Consider the following 13933-nt stretch of genomic DNA (forward strand, 5'->3'; position numbering starts at 1 on the left):
AAGCAGCGGTGTTTGTATTATTCTCAGAGAATCATCAAAAAAATCTGTACATTCATTTGTTTGTTTTCATCCATCTTTTTAAAAGTCCCATCAGCAGTGTCACTGTTCCAGCCAGCATCACTACCCAGGCTCAATTCCTAGAGCAGCAAGGGTACTGTCCTTTTGGCTTTTGCCCTGTTGCATTTTGATGCTATGGGTCATGTTTTTCCCTAAAGAAAAAAGTTTAAGGCTCCTTATTTATTATTCACCAGGGTCCCTTTTCATGCAGTTTACATGGGGGAAAATCAAACCTTAGGGCAATTTGCTTTTGAAAGTGAAATGCCCTGGTCCTCATTACCAGCTCTTTTACTTATCTGTACTACACAAGTGACTGGGGAGGCTTTGTTTTTCTCCCAAAATCTTTGCTTTTTTCAAAGGTTTAGAAAACCCTTAAGAAATTACATTTGTACTGCACAAAGGCCAATCCCAGGAAAGAGGCTTGGGTGCCCATTAACACCTGGGGTGCCTCCCTTACACCTGGCTACAATTGTAGCTTGCACGCCTCATTCATTCTCTGCTTCCTCCCTGACCTCTGACTGCAGAGACCAATTCAGGGCATCCTGAGCTTTGTGTTCTTTATTTTCAAGTCCAAACAAGGGCTCCGGCCGATGTGTACCCATACGGCACCCAGAAGATCACAGCTCTCATTGTCTGGGGAGTTGCCAAGGCTGTCCTCTGAGCCCCCGTCACTGCTGTTACTACTCTGCAGCAGGCTTAGCAATGCTTGCATTTTTGCCCCTTTTGTCCCAAGTCTCAGAAGGCGCCAATTTTACTGAAGTGTAATTTTGTACCCTGGGTTGAAAGAAATGACCACTAAGTGTTTCTGATTGTCCAATTTATTTTTAAGAGGCGCAAATCTATCTAAAAGCAACCTAATAGTTGTATTTATTTTTACACTGTGAAGTAGGAGTCTTACATCATTGCTGAATTGTTTAAAATTCAAAAGCTTGCCCCAGCATGTCGTAGCAATGTGAATGAATATTGGGCTGACAGCATGTGTGATCTCTATTGATTGTCTCAAGGCAGTGTTGGTCCAGAGTGTGCTATTTATTTTTGTTTTCTGATTGCAAAAGGATGGCAATAGGAACTCTTTATTCATTGCCAAAAATGTGGAAAATAATGAAAAATGTAAAGAAAAAAAAGTTCATAATTTCTAGAAATCCATTAACAAGGAATTTCTTTTCTATATTAGTCATTAAACATAAATATCTTTTATTTATAAAATCAGGATTATAATGTACCTATAGCTTTGTTATTTTGCTTTTTTTTTTACTCAGTCCTACAATATGTTTTTCCCCTATTAAAAATCATTAAAAATCAAATTTTACATAAAGTATTCTTTGCTTGACTGGACCATGATCTGTTTTATTCTGTTGCAGTGGGAAGAGGAAAGGAACTTTGGTGCATCCCTATTACTCCCAGGCCTAAAGCAAAAGAACTCAGTGGGGTTAAGTTCCCAGTTGTATGGCTATGCACTTCTTGGTAAGCTAAGTGATCCTTACAAATATTGTTCTTCATGGATAGAACTGATGCATTCTTCTACTTTGTAATAAATTTTTAATTTGATTTCAGTGTACCAGTGAAATTCCAATATAGCTTTCATTTTTAAACATAAAAATAGACATTGATAGCCTTACAGTTATGGGATAATACCTTAAGAGACAGTAAAGAGGGTTCTAAAGCCTGTTACCACTGGAAAGGTGAAAACTAGTTCTGGTAGCTTTGGATTATATTTAGTGGGAATCAGTGTGAGGAAGGGATAAAGAAAGGAAAGTTCTGGCCCTCTTCTGGGAGAACCAGCCAGTAAAAATTTTCCCAGTACTAACAAAGATCTTTGTGTCTCTTTTAGACCTTAAGTCCAGGAGGTAAGAAATTAAGAGTTAGGGTTGAACTAATCCTTGATAATGTTTTCAGGTGAGCAAAGGGACACTCAGAGAGTACATCTAGTAGCACTGTGGGAAAGCAGAGAGACTCATTGGTACAACAAGTGACTGTTCCATGCTGGGGGATGGTTGCTTTACTTTGATGCCCTGGTTGCATTGAAAGTCAAGAGGACAAAGCCTTGGAACCTGGGTTGTGTGGAATCAGGGCAAATAGCATCCAACCTAAGGATGCATAAAATGTGTCCTGATTTACAGACATCTATTAAATACATTATTATTTCATTGTTCTTCCATTCTCTCTCTCAAGTAGGCAGGCATTTCAGAAGGCACCTTCTCTTGACCATACACTGCTTTGACTTACCTTCGTTTTATGAAAATCATCAAATTTTGATGATCTTCACCAACAAAATGTGGTGTGGCCTTCTTAGATGCTGATTCTGATAGAGACTGATGGAGCGGAATTTCAGAGTTCACCAGCTGGCTTTCAGACTAGCAAAAGAATTGACCACTCCTTTTAAAAATCACTTTCTCCTGATACGCCATCTACTTTCTTGCTGTTGGCTTACGTGTTTTGCTTTTGCCTTCAGGTGAGCATTCCGGACTATCAGGCTGCATGAGTTGTTGAGGGAGTTGTCAGGGCTAAGAAAATGTGCATTGTTGCTGCTGTTCTGCGCAGAGGCCCTGGTGCTTTGGGACAGGCAGCCGTCAGATCAAAAGCTCTTTGCTCCCACCGTGTCGTGTGCTGTGCAGCCTCACTCAACCCCAGGGGAAGCAGCTTCCCCGAATGTGACTGCAGTCTAGCCCCAGGCGTCTTAAAAGTCTAAAATTAGCTGTCACCTGATAAGCTTTGTCTATTTATGTCCTACTACAGCCTTCCCAAATCCTCCTTCCCAGGAAAGATAAGTGAAGGCAGCTTGAAGACCTGGCCGCTCAAGGTGACTTTGGCCGTTAGTGCAGAGAGGGCTTCTGTTCCACAGGAACACGGAGACAGCCCCTTGGCCCACCTGAGGACCCTGCTGTCTAGTGTCCACATCTTGAGCTCCAGTTGTGGTGGTTTGAGGTACAAAGAAAAACATTCATGTCCGAAGATCTGAAGAGGATGATGAAGACTTTATGATTTAAGTGCTGATGAAGCTCAAATAAAGGAAAGAAGAATAAAATGAGATCTTTTTTTTTTTTTTCATAAGGACAGTCGATGGGGTGTTTTGGAGCATTTTGAAAAATGTCAAACATTTGCTGGCAAGGGAAAGTTGTCATATGTTGACAAGATTTCCACTGTAGGAGAATTGTGGGATTTCTTTTTCTGAGGAAGATTTTGTTCTTGAAACAAAAATAGTATTTCAGTTGTTTGACTCGTTTTATAAGGGTAGTTCCACTTAAAGAGACAGATATATCAACCTCTCTAAATTTCCCTCAGCTCTATGATTCATACATCCTCCTGATAATTTCCACCAGCGCAAATGAAAAAGAAGAAAAGCATATTTGTACAACTTTGTATTAAAAAACAGATTCAGTGAATTTCACCACATTCTTCATCATCCATCTGAAATGGCACCAGGTCGCTGGACAGGATGAGGCTCTCGGTGCAGATTTGAAATTATTTTCCAGGTTCATAATTGATTTGTGCTTTCAAGTCCTCTGTCTCCACCACAGTGGGAAGCCACAGCTGAAGCTTCTTCATTGTTCTTTTTGGCTACAGGGAAGGTGGAGCTGCAGCGAGGGCTGCGGGCTGTGTACCATAATATGCCTCTGCTGTGGCAACCTGGCTACCTTGACCGAGCCCTTCAAGTGATGGAGAAGGTGGCCTCATCCCCGGACGATGGGAAGCTGTGTGCAGAAGCGGTACGTCCCTCGGCCCTAAGTCCATGCGCTTTAGCCATCTCCTGTTCCTTGCGAGCTAGCCTGTGAATTTGTTTGCATTGTCTTCCCCTCCCCCTACTCTCTTTACTTCTGTAGAATCGTGTACTCACCCAGTTGAAAAGGAATGAAAATCCACACACATTCTCCATGTTACAAAAAGTATTAGAGAAGAAGATGAACGTTGATTCTATAGCTCACTGTCTGGGAGGAAAACTGTCCCTCTCCCCTGAAATTGAAACTGAGTTCAATAAAATACTGCCCACTCCCCCAGTAAAATCTCAGTGGGAGCTCAAAAGTTAATATTTCATTTTTAATTTTTGGCATTTCTGTCCCCTTGTAGTCCTGGGAGAGTACATGGCAATTATATTCACCCATAGAAGCCTTTAAGAAACGAATCTGGGGACTAGAGATGGACTAGAGTCTTGTTTTGCCTCCATTTACCATTCTGTGGTGAATGCTCAGTGCTGGAGAAATGTGGATCAGATGTTCCTTTCAGAGTTCTGAGGGGTTCATTTTGCCTGGACTAGGCAGCTGTCTTCCCACCAGCCCCAGTGTGCATCTCTCAGTCACCTAGGACTCTTGACGCTATGAAGCCACTAGACTTAGCTCAGGCTACAGGAAATGTAGCATCTTAGAGCCACATGAAAGCCTTAGCCTTACAGGCAGCCAGTGTCCACTCCTATCCAAGCAGCTTATGTCATAAGAGGGAGGCCTAGATGGATGTTGGTTGTTGCAGTACCAGGATGTAAAAGTTAATTTTGAGCTCATTCTTGGTTTTGCCTTGACCCCAATCACTAGGACTCAGTCCTTGGCTTCATTTTAGTCATGAGATGTGCATGTCTGGTGTTTATACTGACCAGATACTAATGTCTGGTGAATCATCATGTTCTTTGGCAGACGTTGATAACAGAACATACACATTCCTAAACATATATTCATATTTAACCCTGCTATAGTCAGTGCTAGTGATCAAAAACACAATATTATATGTAAGTCCTTTGCCAGGGAAATATTCTTCCAATCTGAGCCAGATTTGCATTCTCTGTCTTAACAGGAAGGTGATTCAGATGTCAGCAAGAACGGAATATATCTTGGGTTTGGGTATAAGGTATTAATGGTATTAAAGGGCCTTAGTATTTTCTGGAATTTTGTTCTAAGGCGACGTGGTCAGAATTAATTGGTACGCAAGGAGGTGCTAGTGCTGGCCTTGAGGTTGTAGAATCTCTGATGATTAGGCCCTCAGGGGGTCAGGGGAAGGTGTGCCCCGAAGTGAATGTGGTGCACAAGAGAGGCCAAAACCAAAAGAAAGCCTGTTTTACAATTTACTTACTTTGCAAGTCACAGAAATCACCTTAATACAGTTCATTTCACGTCTGCCTGTCGAGTCTCTGTCAGCAGCTTATGTGGGTTGTGCGGCTCCCTAATTTATAGATGAATAAAGGCTAGGCTTTTCTAAGGCTCTCCCACGCATTCAGAATGGCCCTCTGTTGGTTGTGCTGTGCGGTGGTTTTTCTCTCCTTCTCCCAATTCCAAACCGGTTGAGGAAGACGACACGGAAGAGGGAATACTTTGAGTCCCCATCGAACATGATTTTTGGATCCCTCCCTGGTTGACTAAAGGTGAAATCAGACGCCGCGGTGCTGATCCGTACACAAATAATTCTGAGCTTGCATATTTGTCCCATGTGTTTTGTGCTAGGTCGTCCCTGCCATCCGACGGGGAATTTCTGATGTAAAATCAGATAACCACGTCTCTCTCTGGTGATTTTATAAGAGAAAGAGTTCCTGAGTGTGCAGATCCCAGCTGTTCCTTCCTTCTTTCCCTGGCCCAGCCTCTCTGCGTGGTGTGTTTTCAGGGCCCCGGGATGGTTAGTCCCTGCCTCTCTCTGCTCCACAGCTGGCTGTGCTGGACGGCACACTGCAGGCGCTGACTGCTCCGGCCTCCGGAGCTTCGGAGGAACGGCCCCAGGAAGGGCAAGCCAGCCGGGGCTCCGAAGAGCTGCTGGAGCAGCTGGACATGGAGGAGACAGAACAGTCCAAGCTCCCCCAGTACCTGGAACGATTTAAGGTGCGTTGTAGCAGAACGGAGTCCCTCTCCGCCGGGCATTAAACATGCTTCTCGGCTGTGGTGACAGACAGGCAGGCCTTTCATGCATCACTGTCACACACAGAGGCATGAAAAACTGACATCACAAATGAGGCTTCAAACAGGAAGCGGTCTTAAAAGAAACAAATGAATTTTTATGCTCCTTTTTGTGCGTGAGCTAATCGGTCCCAGTTTTGTTCAACTGGGGCAGTGTGTCATTACTCGCACTCATCCCTGATGTGTCTGATGGGTGGGTACTAGCTTGCCGCCTCAGAACGGTCGCCTGACTCCAACCCCAGGTGGAAAGGGTCTGGTCATTTCTCATATTGCACTCATGTGCTTGATAACCCAGAACCCCAAGTGGAAATTAGAAAGCCACATTTGAGTATGATGGAGATCAGCTGCAGGCATCTTCTGTTGCTCGGCTTTGAGTTGTGCACTCGGGCCCTCCGAATACGTTTTTGGACTACATGGAAGATGTAAACAAGTTTCTTTTCCAAACAGTCCCGAGCGCTCAACCTGCCTTTGGTAGCTTTACAGCTGCATGGCCCAAAATATTCTGTGATCTGCGTCCGGGAAGAAGAGCTGTGTTACAGGTTAACCCCTCGGCCTCTGCTTTGCTTTGTTTCTTGTCTATGTAGTGCAAAGAGAAAAATGTGCTGCCTAAAGAATTCTTTGTATAAAGCAGGAAACCTTCCTATCCATGCCAGCTGACCTAGTGTGTCATTTTGGGGCAGAGAGGTGTCATTTTGCCTGATGATGACATGTAGCTCTGTTCAGTAATGCTATGGAACCAGCTATGAAATACCGTGTCCCCATGTTATAAGGACTCCTCTGTACTTGCAGCTGCTGTTCCTCCTGCTAATTCTGAAAAGTCATTCTTCAAGGTCCCTCGTTTAGAATTTGAAAACTGAGAAAGAAGGGTTGATGGATATTAGGTACACAGAGAATTGGCAGCTAAGTTAAGAACTTACATTCCTACCTGTTCCTCTTAACTTTGCAGATTAGGAAAGGCTGAAAAACAAACAAAAAATGCTGCTGTAACACTCCTAAAAGTGACTACTTCTTCCACTTGTTTCTTACATGTTTAATCTCAGAGAATAGAAATCTGTGCTGCATTAAATCCTCAGTCCTCATTCTTTTACACATGCATTGTTTTGAAAATCGAAAAAGACCTATTTATTGGCTGCTGGCTGCATATTAGGCATCAGTGCATTTCATTCATCTTCACTGTGGCTCTGCATGGTGGATGCTGCTTTTCCTATGTTACATGACAACAGGCTGAGAGGAACTGGCCCGTGACTGACTGACTGGGGATTTGAACAAAAGTTTGCTGACTCAGATTCGAGTCCTTATCCTGGTGTCCCAAGCTGTCTCCTTGGCCCCAACCCACATAGAAAGTGATATCAGAAAGAAAGAATTCTCCTTGCACATTTCTTTTTCTTCCTGTGGCCTGATTTTTATTAGTCTCAGGTAATTTGGTTGGGGTCCATTTCTACAGGACTGACCCTCACACGAGGCCTCTAGCCACTCCTCAATGCATGGATCCTGCCCACCTTCCACCCCACTACTGGAACAGGCCTCATCACTTATGCCAGGGAATTGCATTTGTTTTGGGGACATGGGGATGTGCGGCATAAGCTACAGCTAGGCCGTAAGTGGCTCTCTCTTGATGATCTACATCTTGAAGCACTTAAGGAGATTAGTGTTTTTAGTACTTGACTTCTCCAGGAATACAATACCGCCCAAACCAAGATGCCATTTCAGATGGAGCCGTAAGCAGTCGGTTTGCAAAGGCGGACCTGCAGTGGAGCTCAGCAGGTGGAAGCTTATAATAGTGCGAGCACTCATGGGAGCTGTTTAGCATGCCATTAGTAGAAAATTCTTGAAATGATTTCCATCTGTTGAAAGAAACCCTGGGTAGGCAAACATTCATCTCAGTCATTCTGAAGGAATGGAGGTGGATGGGCTTGCTCCCGTTTATCAGCTGCTTCTGCCATTTTGTGTGCGTCTTAGAGTGCCTTGCTCTGAGAGTTCGCTGCTTGCTTTGGTGCAGGTCAGAGCAGAAATGTAGGTTTGTTAGACTTGCGCTGTCTTTGTGGATTAAAACAAGAAAGTACATAGGGAATCTCAGCATATGGACTTCCATTTACTGTTCGTGAGTGAAGGGAGAGAAGTCACATTTGGTGCATCTTAGCAAAATTGCTGGACTGAAAAAAAAGGGGGGCAGACACTCGTAGTGTCTAGATGAAAGGCAGCATGACAGGTTCCCAGCAAAGTGCCTTTTCCTGCAAGCAGAATGTGTGGAGGTTTTGCAAGTGACTTAATCTCCTTTCCTCTTTGTCTTCTCCCATCTGCACCCTCCTCCCCACCCCCCATCTCCTCTATTTTTCCTTTGTTTCCAACAGGACTTGCACTCCAAGCTTGAGGCCCTGGGCAGAGTTGAATCAGAAAGCCTTTTGACTCTGACCGCCCAACTTATGCAGGAACAGCTCCCCACCTGCGAAGCCCAGGACATGGCAGCCTACGAGCAGAAGCTGCAGCACTGGCACCTGGAGCAGGCGCACTTGATTCAGAGGGAACGGGAGCAGAGGGAGAGGGCAAAGCAGGAGCACGAGGCCCGGAGAGCAGCAAAGGCGTCTGCCTAGCAGGCCCACAGCGCCCCAGCCCCCACCACAAGCTTCCCTAGCCCCATCCTGGGACTCACAGTGACCGTGGGGGCAGCCTCAGCCTCCTCCCTCTGGCCTCTCCTTTGCCTAAAGCAGGCTGTCTGCGGGATCAGAGCAACGGTGGTCAATGTAGTAAGGCACTGTGACTTCCCATCACCTGCCGAGAACGGCTGCAGAACTGTGAATGGCAAGTGGTCAGACTGAAGCCCCAGCTAAGCACCTTAAATAAGGTGCTCTCGAGGCTTATGGTGGGGTTTCTGGGGTCAGGGATCAGTGTTGAACATTGAAAATTCCTAATCCATAGCGGTGGTGGAGGGAGAGGCCGTGTCGAGCACAGGCTTTTAAATGGTCTCTGTCTCCTCGGTGGCAAACTGTGTACCCTGAGCCTCATCCCGCTCTGTGTCCTCCCTGCCTGAGCTGGGTGTGGGATGCCCACACGTCTCAGCTTCTCCTTCCCCCGTGTCTCTTCCCTGCAGACCGGAACTTGGGAGAAATTGAGGACAGGAGTGAACACAGCACCATGAACCCACTGGCTTTCAAATTTCAGGCACCCACGGTGACATTTTTAGAATGGAAGGGCTTCTGAGGAGAAAGCTAGCTCTAGCTCTGAAGCCACGGCTTGGGTTCTCCATCATGTTGGGGTAACTTCTTTCCAAAACATTCTCAGCTCCTTCCTCAAGGAGGTAAAGTGAGCCTTTTGTGTCCACACGTACAGCTTGTCAACACACATTTCAGTTGGAGAAGTAGGAGAGAACAAGAGGCAGGATGGGGCTTGTAGTACATAGGAGACATGTGTAACTGTGCAACCGTCAGGGGGTGGAAATTCCTTCCTGAAGCTTCTCTGTGAAAGGGTCCAGGGGCAGCTCCTGCTTGCTATGTAATTTTGCTGTTACGTTCAGTGGTAAACTGTTATTCAAGGTTGTGCTCTTTTATCAAGAACCTGTGGAAATAAATGTTCTGGGATTCTTTTGGTGTATTCTTTGTCTTTTAGGGAAGGGAGGAAGAGAGGAAGTCACACCATCAATATGGTTAGTCTGATTTTGAGCAGCATTTTTTTAACCTTCCTTCTCTATCAGACTTCGGCATTTATAACCACCACCACAACTATTAACATGTATTGAGGACGAACTGTGTGCCAACAACTCAGGCAGCCCTGTGAGGGGGGTAGGAGTAACCCCATTCTTGAATGAGGAAGCAAACTAAGTGGCTGAGGTGAGGCCGGCCCCGCTCCTCACCCGGCGTGCTGACCACAGCCATAGCTGCAGTCCACACCCAGCGCAGGGCCTCGTGGCTGAGCAAAGCTGAGTCTTACTTAGGTAGAAGGTCAAGACCAAAAGTCGGTTGTGATATTTTGCTTTATCAGGGGCAGGGCTTTTTCAGCCACTCCCTTATTATATCAAGAGGAAGGTTCAAGATGAATCAGAAGGCCCCTTTTGCCCCGTAAATTACTGACCATCATGGCACGAAGCATCATGTTAATACTGCAGCTCATAATTTGGCTTTCTGTTTCCTCCCCATCTGTCCCTGTCGCATGTGATTTCCAGTCTTTACCGGAGTGGGGAGCATGAAAACTCCCACTGAGCAACAGCACAATACCTGACTCTCCTCCTCTTGGGGCCGTGTTGCCTTGGCACAAAACTTAGCTTCGTGTTTTCACACCTTCTATCTGGCTGTGGATATCAGATATGTGTGTGGGATTTTTGTTGTTGTAGATTTTCCATGTACTCACAGGCCCTGAAAATTAGTTTATTAAAGTCATTTTTTCACTATGAATGAATTAGCATCTCATGAGTAGAGGCCAGAAATGCTGCTAAACATCTCGTAGTGCACAGGGCAGCCCCATGACAAAGAAGTACCTGGTCCAAAATGTCAGTAGTGCCAAGGTCAGAAACCTTGGCTGAGGATATGTAAGCAGGGCCTCCACAGGCATTTTTGCGCTGATGTAGATGAGACTCAAGAATAATGTTTGTACAAATGACATTTCTCAGGCTAGGAAAATAATTAACATTTAATAATTTTAATATTTAATAAAATAATAGTTGCTTTTTAAGTGAATGAGTATAAAATATGCAGTAATATAGGGTAGGCTATTATTCTTCCAAAACAAAGGAAGTCCATTATGGAAAAGAGTAAATGATGATTTATATGATTTTGCTGTCGGGCGATAAGTAACTGGGACCAGGAGTCCTAAGTTCCAAAATGAAGCTGCTATGATGTGAGCTCCTATGAGTCAGCGGCAGTCTACACCATTGCACCCAGTTAACCTCCCTGGGAGTGCATGGTGAGGAAGGGATGAAGTTTGAAATGGGCTCAGAGGGCTTTGGCTGTAGGGAATGAAAAGCAGAAAATGTGGTATGGTTGTATTTTCATTAAATGGTTATTAATAATCTTCAGAGATGAACTTTTCAAACTCTGACAATGATAAATTTTTTAAATCTTCCTTTAGAAAATGGGGTAAGAGGAGTGCTTTTCAACATCATTGTGTTAGGGAAATTGCCTTTTATTCTAAGTAACAGTTTCTTAGCTTGAAAATAACCTTTCCTTTCCCCGTTGAGTTGGCTTTGTTGCTGACATTGCATGCTGCCGTGAGGATGCTCCTACCCATATAGTAACAAGGAAGTCTGGAGAAGGCAGTGGCTTTGCCCCTGAGATTGTGGCAGTTACACCTGGGATCTTTGTTTAAAACAGTTACACTCAGGCTCTGAGTTTATTATGTATGAATGTTAGGGATTCCAGATGTGAGCTGGACATGTTCAGAAAACAAAGTTTATTCTTACAAGAAGCATCTGAAAATTAATTCCATTGTGGGCTTTAAATGCTCGATCAAGGAATGTAGAGAAGATTTATAAAGGATTTCTAATAGGTACATTATATTCTCATGTACTCAGTGGTAGGAGAATTTCACTTGCTTTTTTGGTTTCTACAATACTTCATCTCAGCAGAGTTCAAAATTTTAATCCTTAAACCACCACCCCCAGGTTGATATGCCTAAAATAGTATGTGGAATAAAACCAGTGCCCGTTAAAAGCTTCCTCCAGTGACAGTATGCTGGGCCACTGTTGGATATCAGTGTTTCCCGGGCTCTGGCTCATCATTGGACCCATCTTGATTACAAAAACTATATTTAACAACTCCTCTTTGTGAATGCCCATTTCTGCCTGATTTAATTCCACCTACTTAGAACAGCCCTGCAGGACAGGGATTATTACCCTCATTTCGCAGAGGAGAAAACTGAGGCTTATGTGACTTGCCCAGGGCCACAGGACTAATAAGTGGGTTCACAGTGCTTGAACCCAAGTTTGTCCAATTCCAAACCCACTTCCAGCAGCTGCACCATATAACCCCCAGGCCAACCTGAGACCAAGTACGGTCATTCATTCAACCAATATTTATTGAACATCTGTTGTGTGTCAGGCACTGTTAAAATAGTCACTGAGGACATAGCAAGGAGCAAAATAGACCAAGATCCCTTCCCTCATGGCATTTACATTCTGTGGAGGGAGACAGTTAATTCACGAGTACATAGCAAGTCATATGGTAATAAGTGGTAGAGAGAGAAAGCAAGGAAGAGAAAAAGAGAATGCTGTGTAGGGGCTGGAGGTTACAACTTCAACTAGGTTGGTTAGGGAAGGCCTTCCTGGAAAAATAACTTTTGACTAAAGACCCACGGGGGTGAGGGTGAGGGTGAGAATCCTGGCGTTATTGTGGAAGTGTGGCACACAGAGGAACCAGCACCAAGGGTGCAGATGGAAGCCTGCCTAGAGTGCCAGAGGACTAGCCAGGAGGCCAGTGTGGCTGGAGCAGAAAGTATAAGGTGGAGAATAACAGGAGATGAGGGGTGCGGGAGGGTACAGATGGTGTAAGACTCCCTGGCCCGTTAGTAAGGGTGCTGGCCTTCACTCTGAGATGAGAGCCCATCTGAAGGTTCTGATGGCGTGCTCTGACCTAACAATTTCAGAGGGTTCGCTGGTCTAGCTACTATGTGGTGAACGAACACGGAGGGCAGAGATTGGACACGGGAATATCAGTTAGGAGGCTACCGCCATAATCCAGGAGAAAAACGATGGGCTTAGACAGTCACAGTAAATGTGAGGAGAAGGGGTTGGACGAGATGTATTTGGAAAGAAGAGCCAGCAGACTTGCTGACGGGCCAAGATTTTTTACCTGAGCAACTGGAGTAATGAGTTTGCCATTTACTGAGGTAGAAAAGCCTACAGGAAGAAGTAGTTTGGGGAAATCAAAGATTTGTTTGGGGGCATGTTAAATTTGATTGGAGTTATTTTACAGATCCTTATTAACCATCCAAATGGGGCTCTTAATAGACAGCAGGATCTGAATTTGGAGATCAGAGAAGAGGTACAGACTGGAGATAGCAGTTGTAAAAGTCATCAGCTCAAATCCATGAGACTGCATTACAGTAACATGCAGTTTTGGTTTGAGTGGGGAGAGTCTGAGCCATGAAATGGAGCTGTGCCTATTTTTTATGGCGAGATCACCCCATGAAGCAGTCCTTATTATGATGCTCCATCATCTGTGAAAACATGGCCAGGAACACCCCCAGAATTACCCAGAAGAACTGCTCATCTTCAAGGAACTGGGTGTGACCAAGAGTCAATGTGCATATATGACTCCAGTGAATTTTCAAGATGCACAGTATAAAATCAAAGAAGAAACGGTGATCTGGGATTATGCAAGAGCCCGAGAATTCACGAGTGAGGAGTTTATCGAGAGATCATTGTAGGGACACACAGAAACATTTAGAATGAGCAATACAAGTATAAAGAGAGAGAAGGTGGTGTCCGTACCTTAGCAGACCTTTGTTGATTTACCTGGAAGACAGGAAAAAAACCGAAGAACGCCACGTCCAGTGTCTAGAAAAGGACCAGCTGGAAGGGTATTAACTCCCTCCCCATCTCTGCTGTGCCTGGGTCTGGAGGGAGTGGGATAGAAACACGTGGGGAGGTTTGGGCCGGGTGAACACCTGGCAGGGCTTCCCTGGGACCGATGACCTCCTAAGACACAGGACTTGCAGAGCCAAAGCCCGGGTGGTTCCCGGGCTAATGCAGATGGGCCCGCACCCTCGGTTCCGGCCAGAAAGACATCCTGAACTGAGTAGTTTGGCAGTGGAATAGAAGATAACTTACTTTAGTGTGATAGATGTAATTAGAATCTCTTGGTGATGATTTCCCACCCTGAGTTCTCACATGCTAAACCCTTTCATCTCTGGAGGCATTTCCGAATCCCTTCTGCCAAACAGCAACTTCTAACGGGACCAGTCCGTGAAGGCCCAGGGTTTTGGAGGCACAATATAAAAGGAGTGTATGTAACAAAGAGACATCCTTATGACTCAGGTCGTACTGCAGTCGCCTTTTGGGGCCAAAGGATCATCTCTGAAGA

At 44.9% G+C, this 13933-nt stretch overlaps 1 protein-coding gene across 1 annotated transcript in view; it reads left to right on the plus strand.

Annotated features, from left to right (window-relative positions):
• MRPS27 (mitochondrial ribosomal protein S27) overlaps window positions 1-9502 on the plus strand; it is an 87140-nt gene extending 77638 nt beyond the window's left edge. Inside the window, exons 8-11 of the mRNA XM_081826772.1 lie at window positions 1419-1521; window positions 3622-3764; window positions 5679-5849; window positions 8276-9502. Coding sequence (XP_081682898.1) covers window positions 1419-1521; window positions 3622-3764; window positions 5679-5849; window positions 8276-8515 — 657 coding nt within the window. The 3' untranslated portion in view covers window positions 8516-9502. The remainder of the gene's footprint in view (window positions 1-1418; window positions 1522-3621; window positions 3765-5678; window positions 5850-8275) is intronic.
• The last annotated feature ends 4431 nt before the right edge of the window (window positions 9503-13933 follow it).

The sequence above is a fragment of the Leptonychotes weddellii genome, chromosome 7 (assembly GCF_054177405.1).
Source record: "Leptonychotes weddellii isolate Sample4059 chromosome 7, ASM5417740v2, whole genome shotgun sequence".
Classification (NCBI taxonomy): Eukaryota; Metazoa; Chordata; class Mammalia; order Carnivora; family Phocidae; genus Leptonychotes; species Leptonychotes weddellii.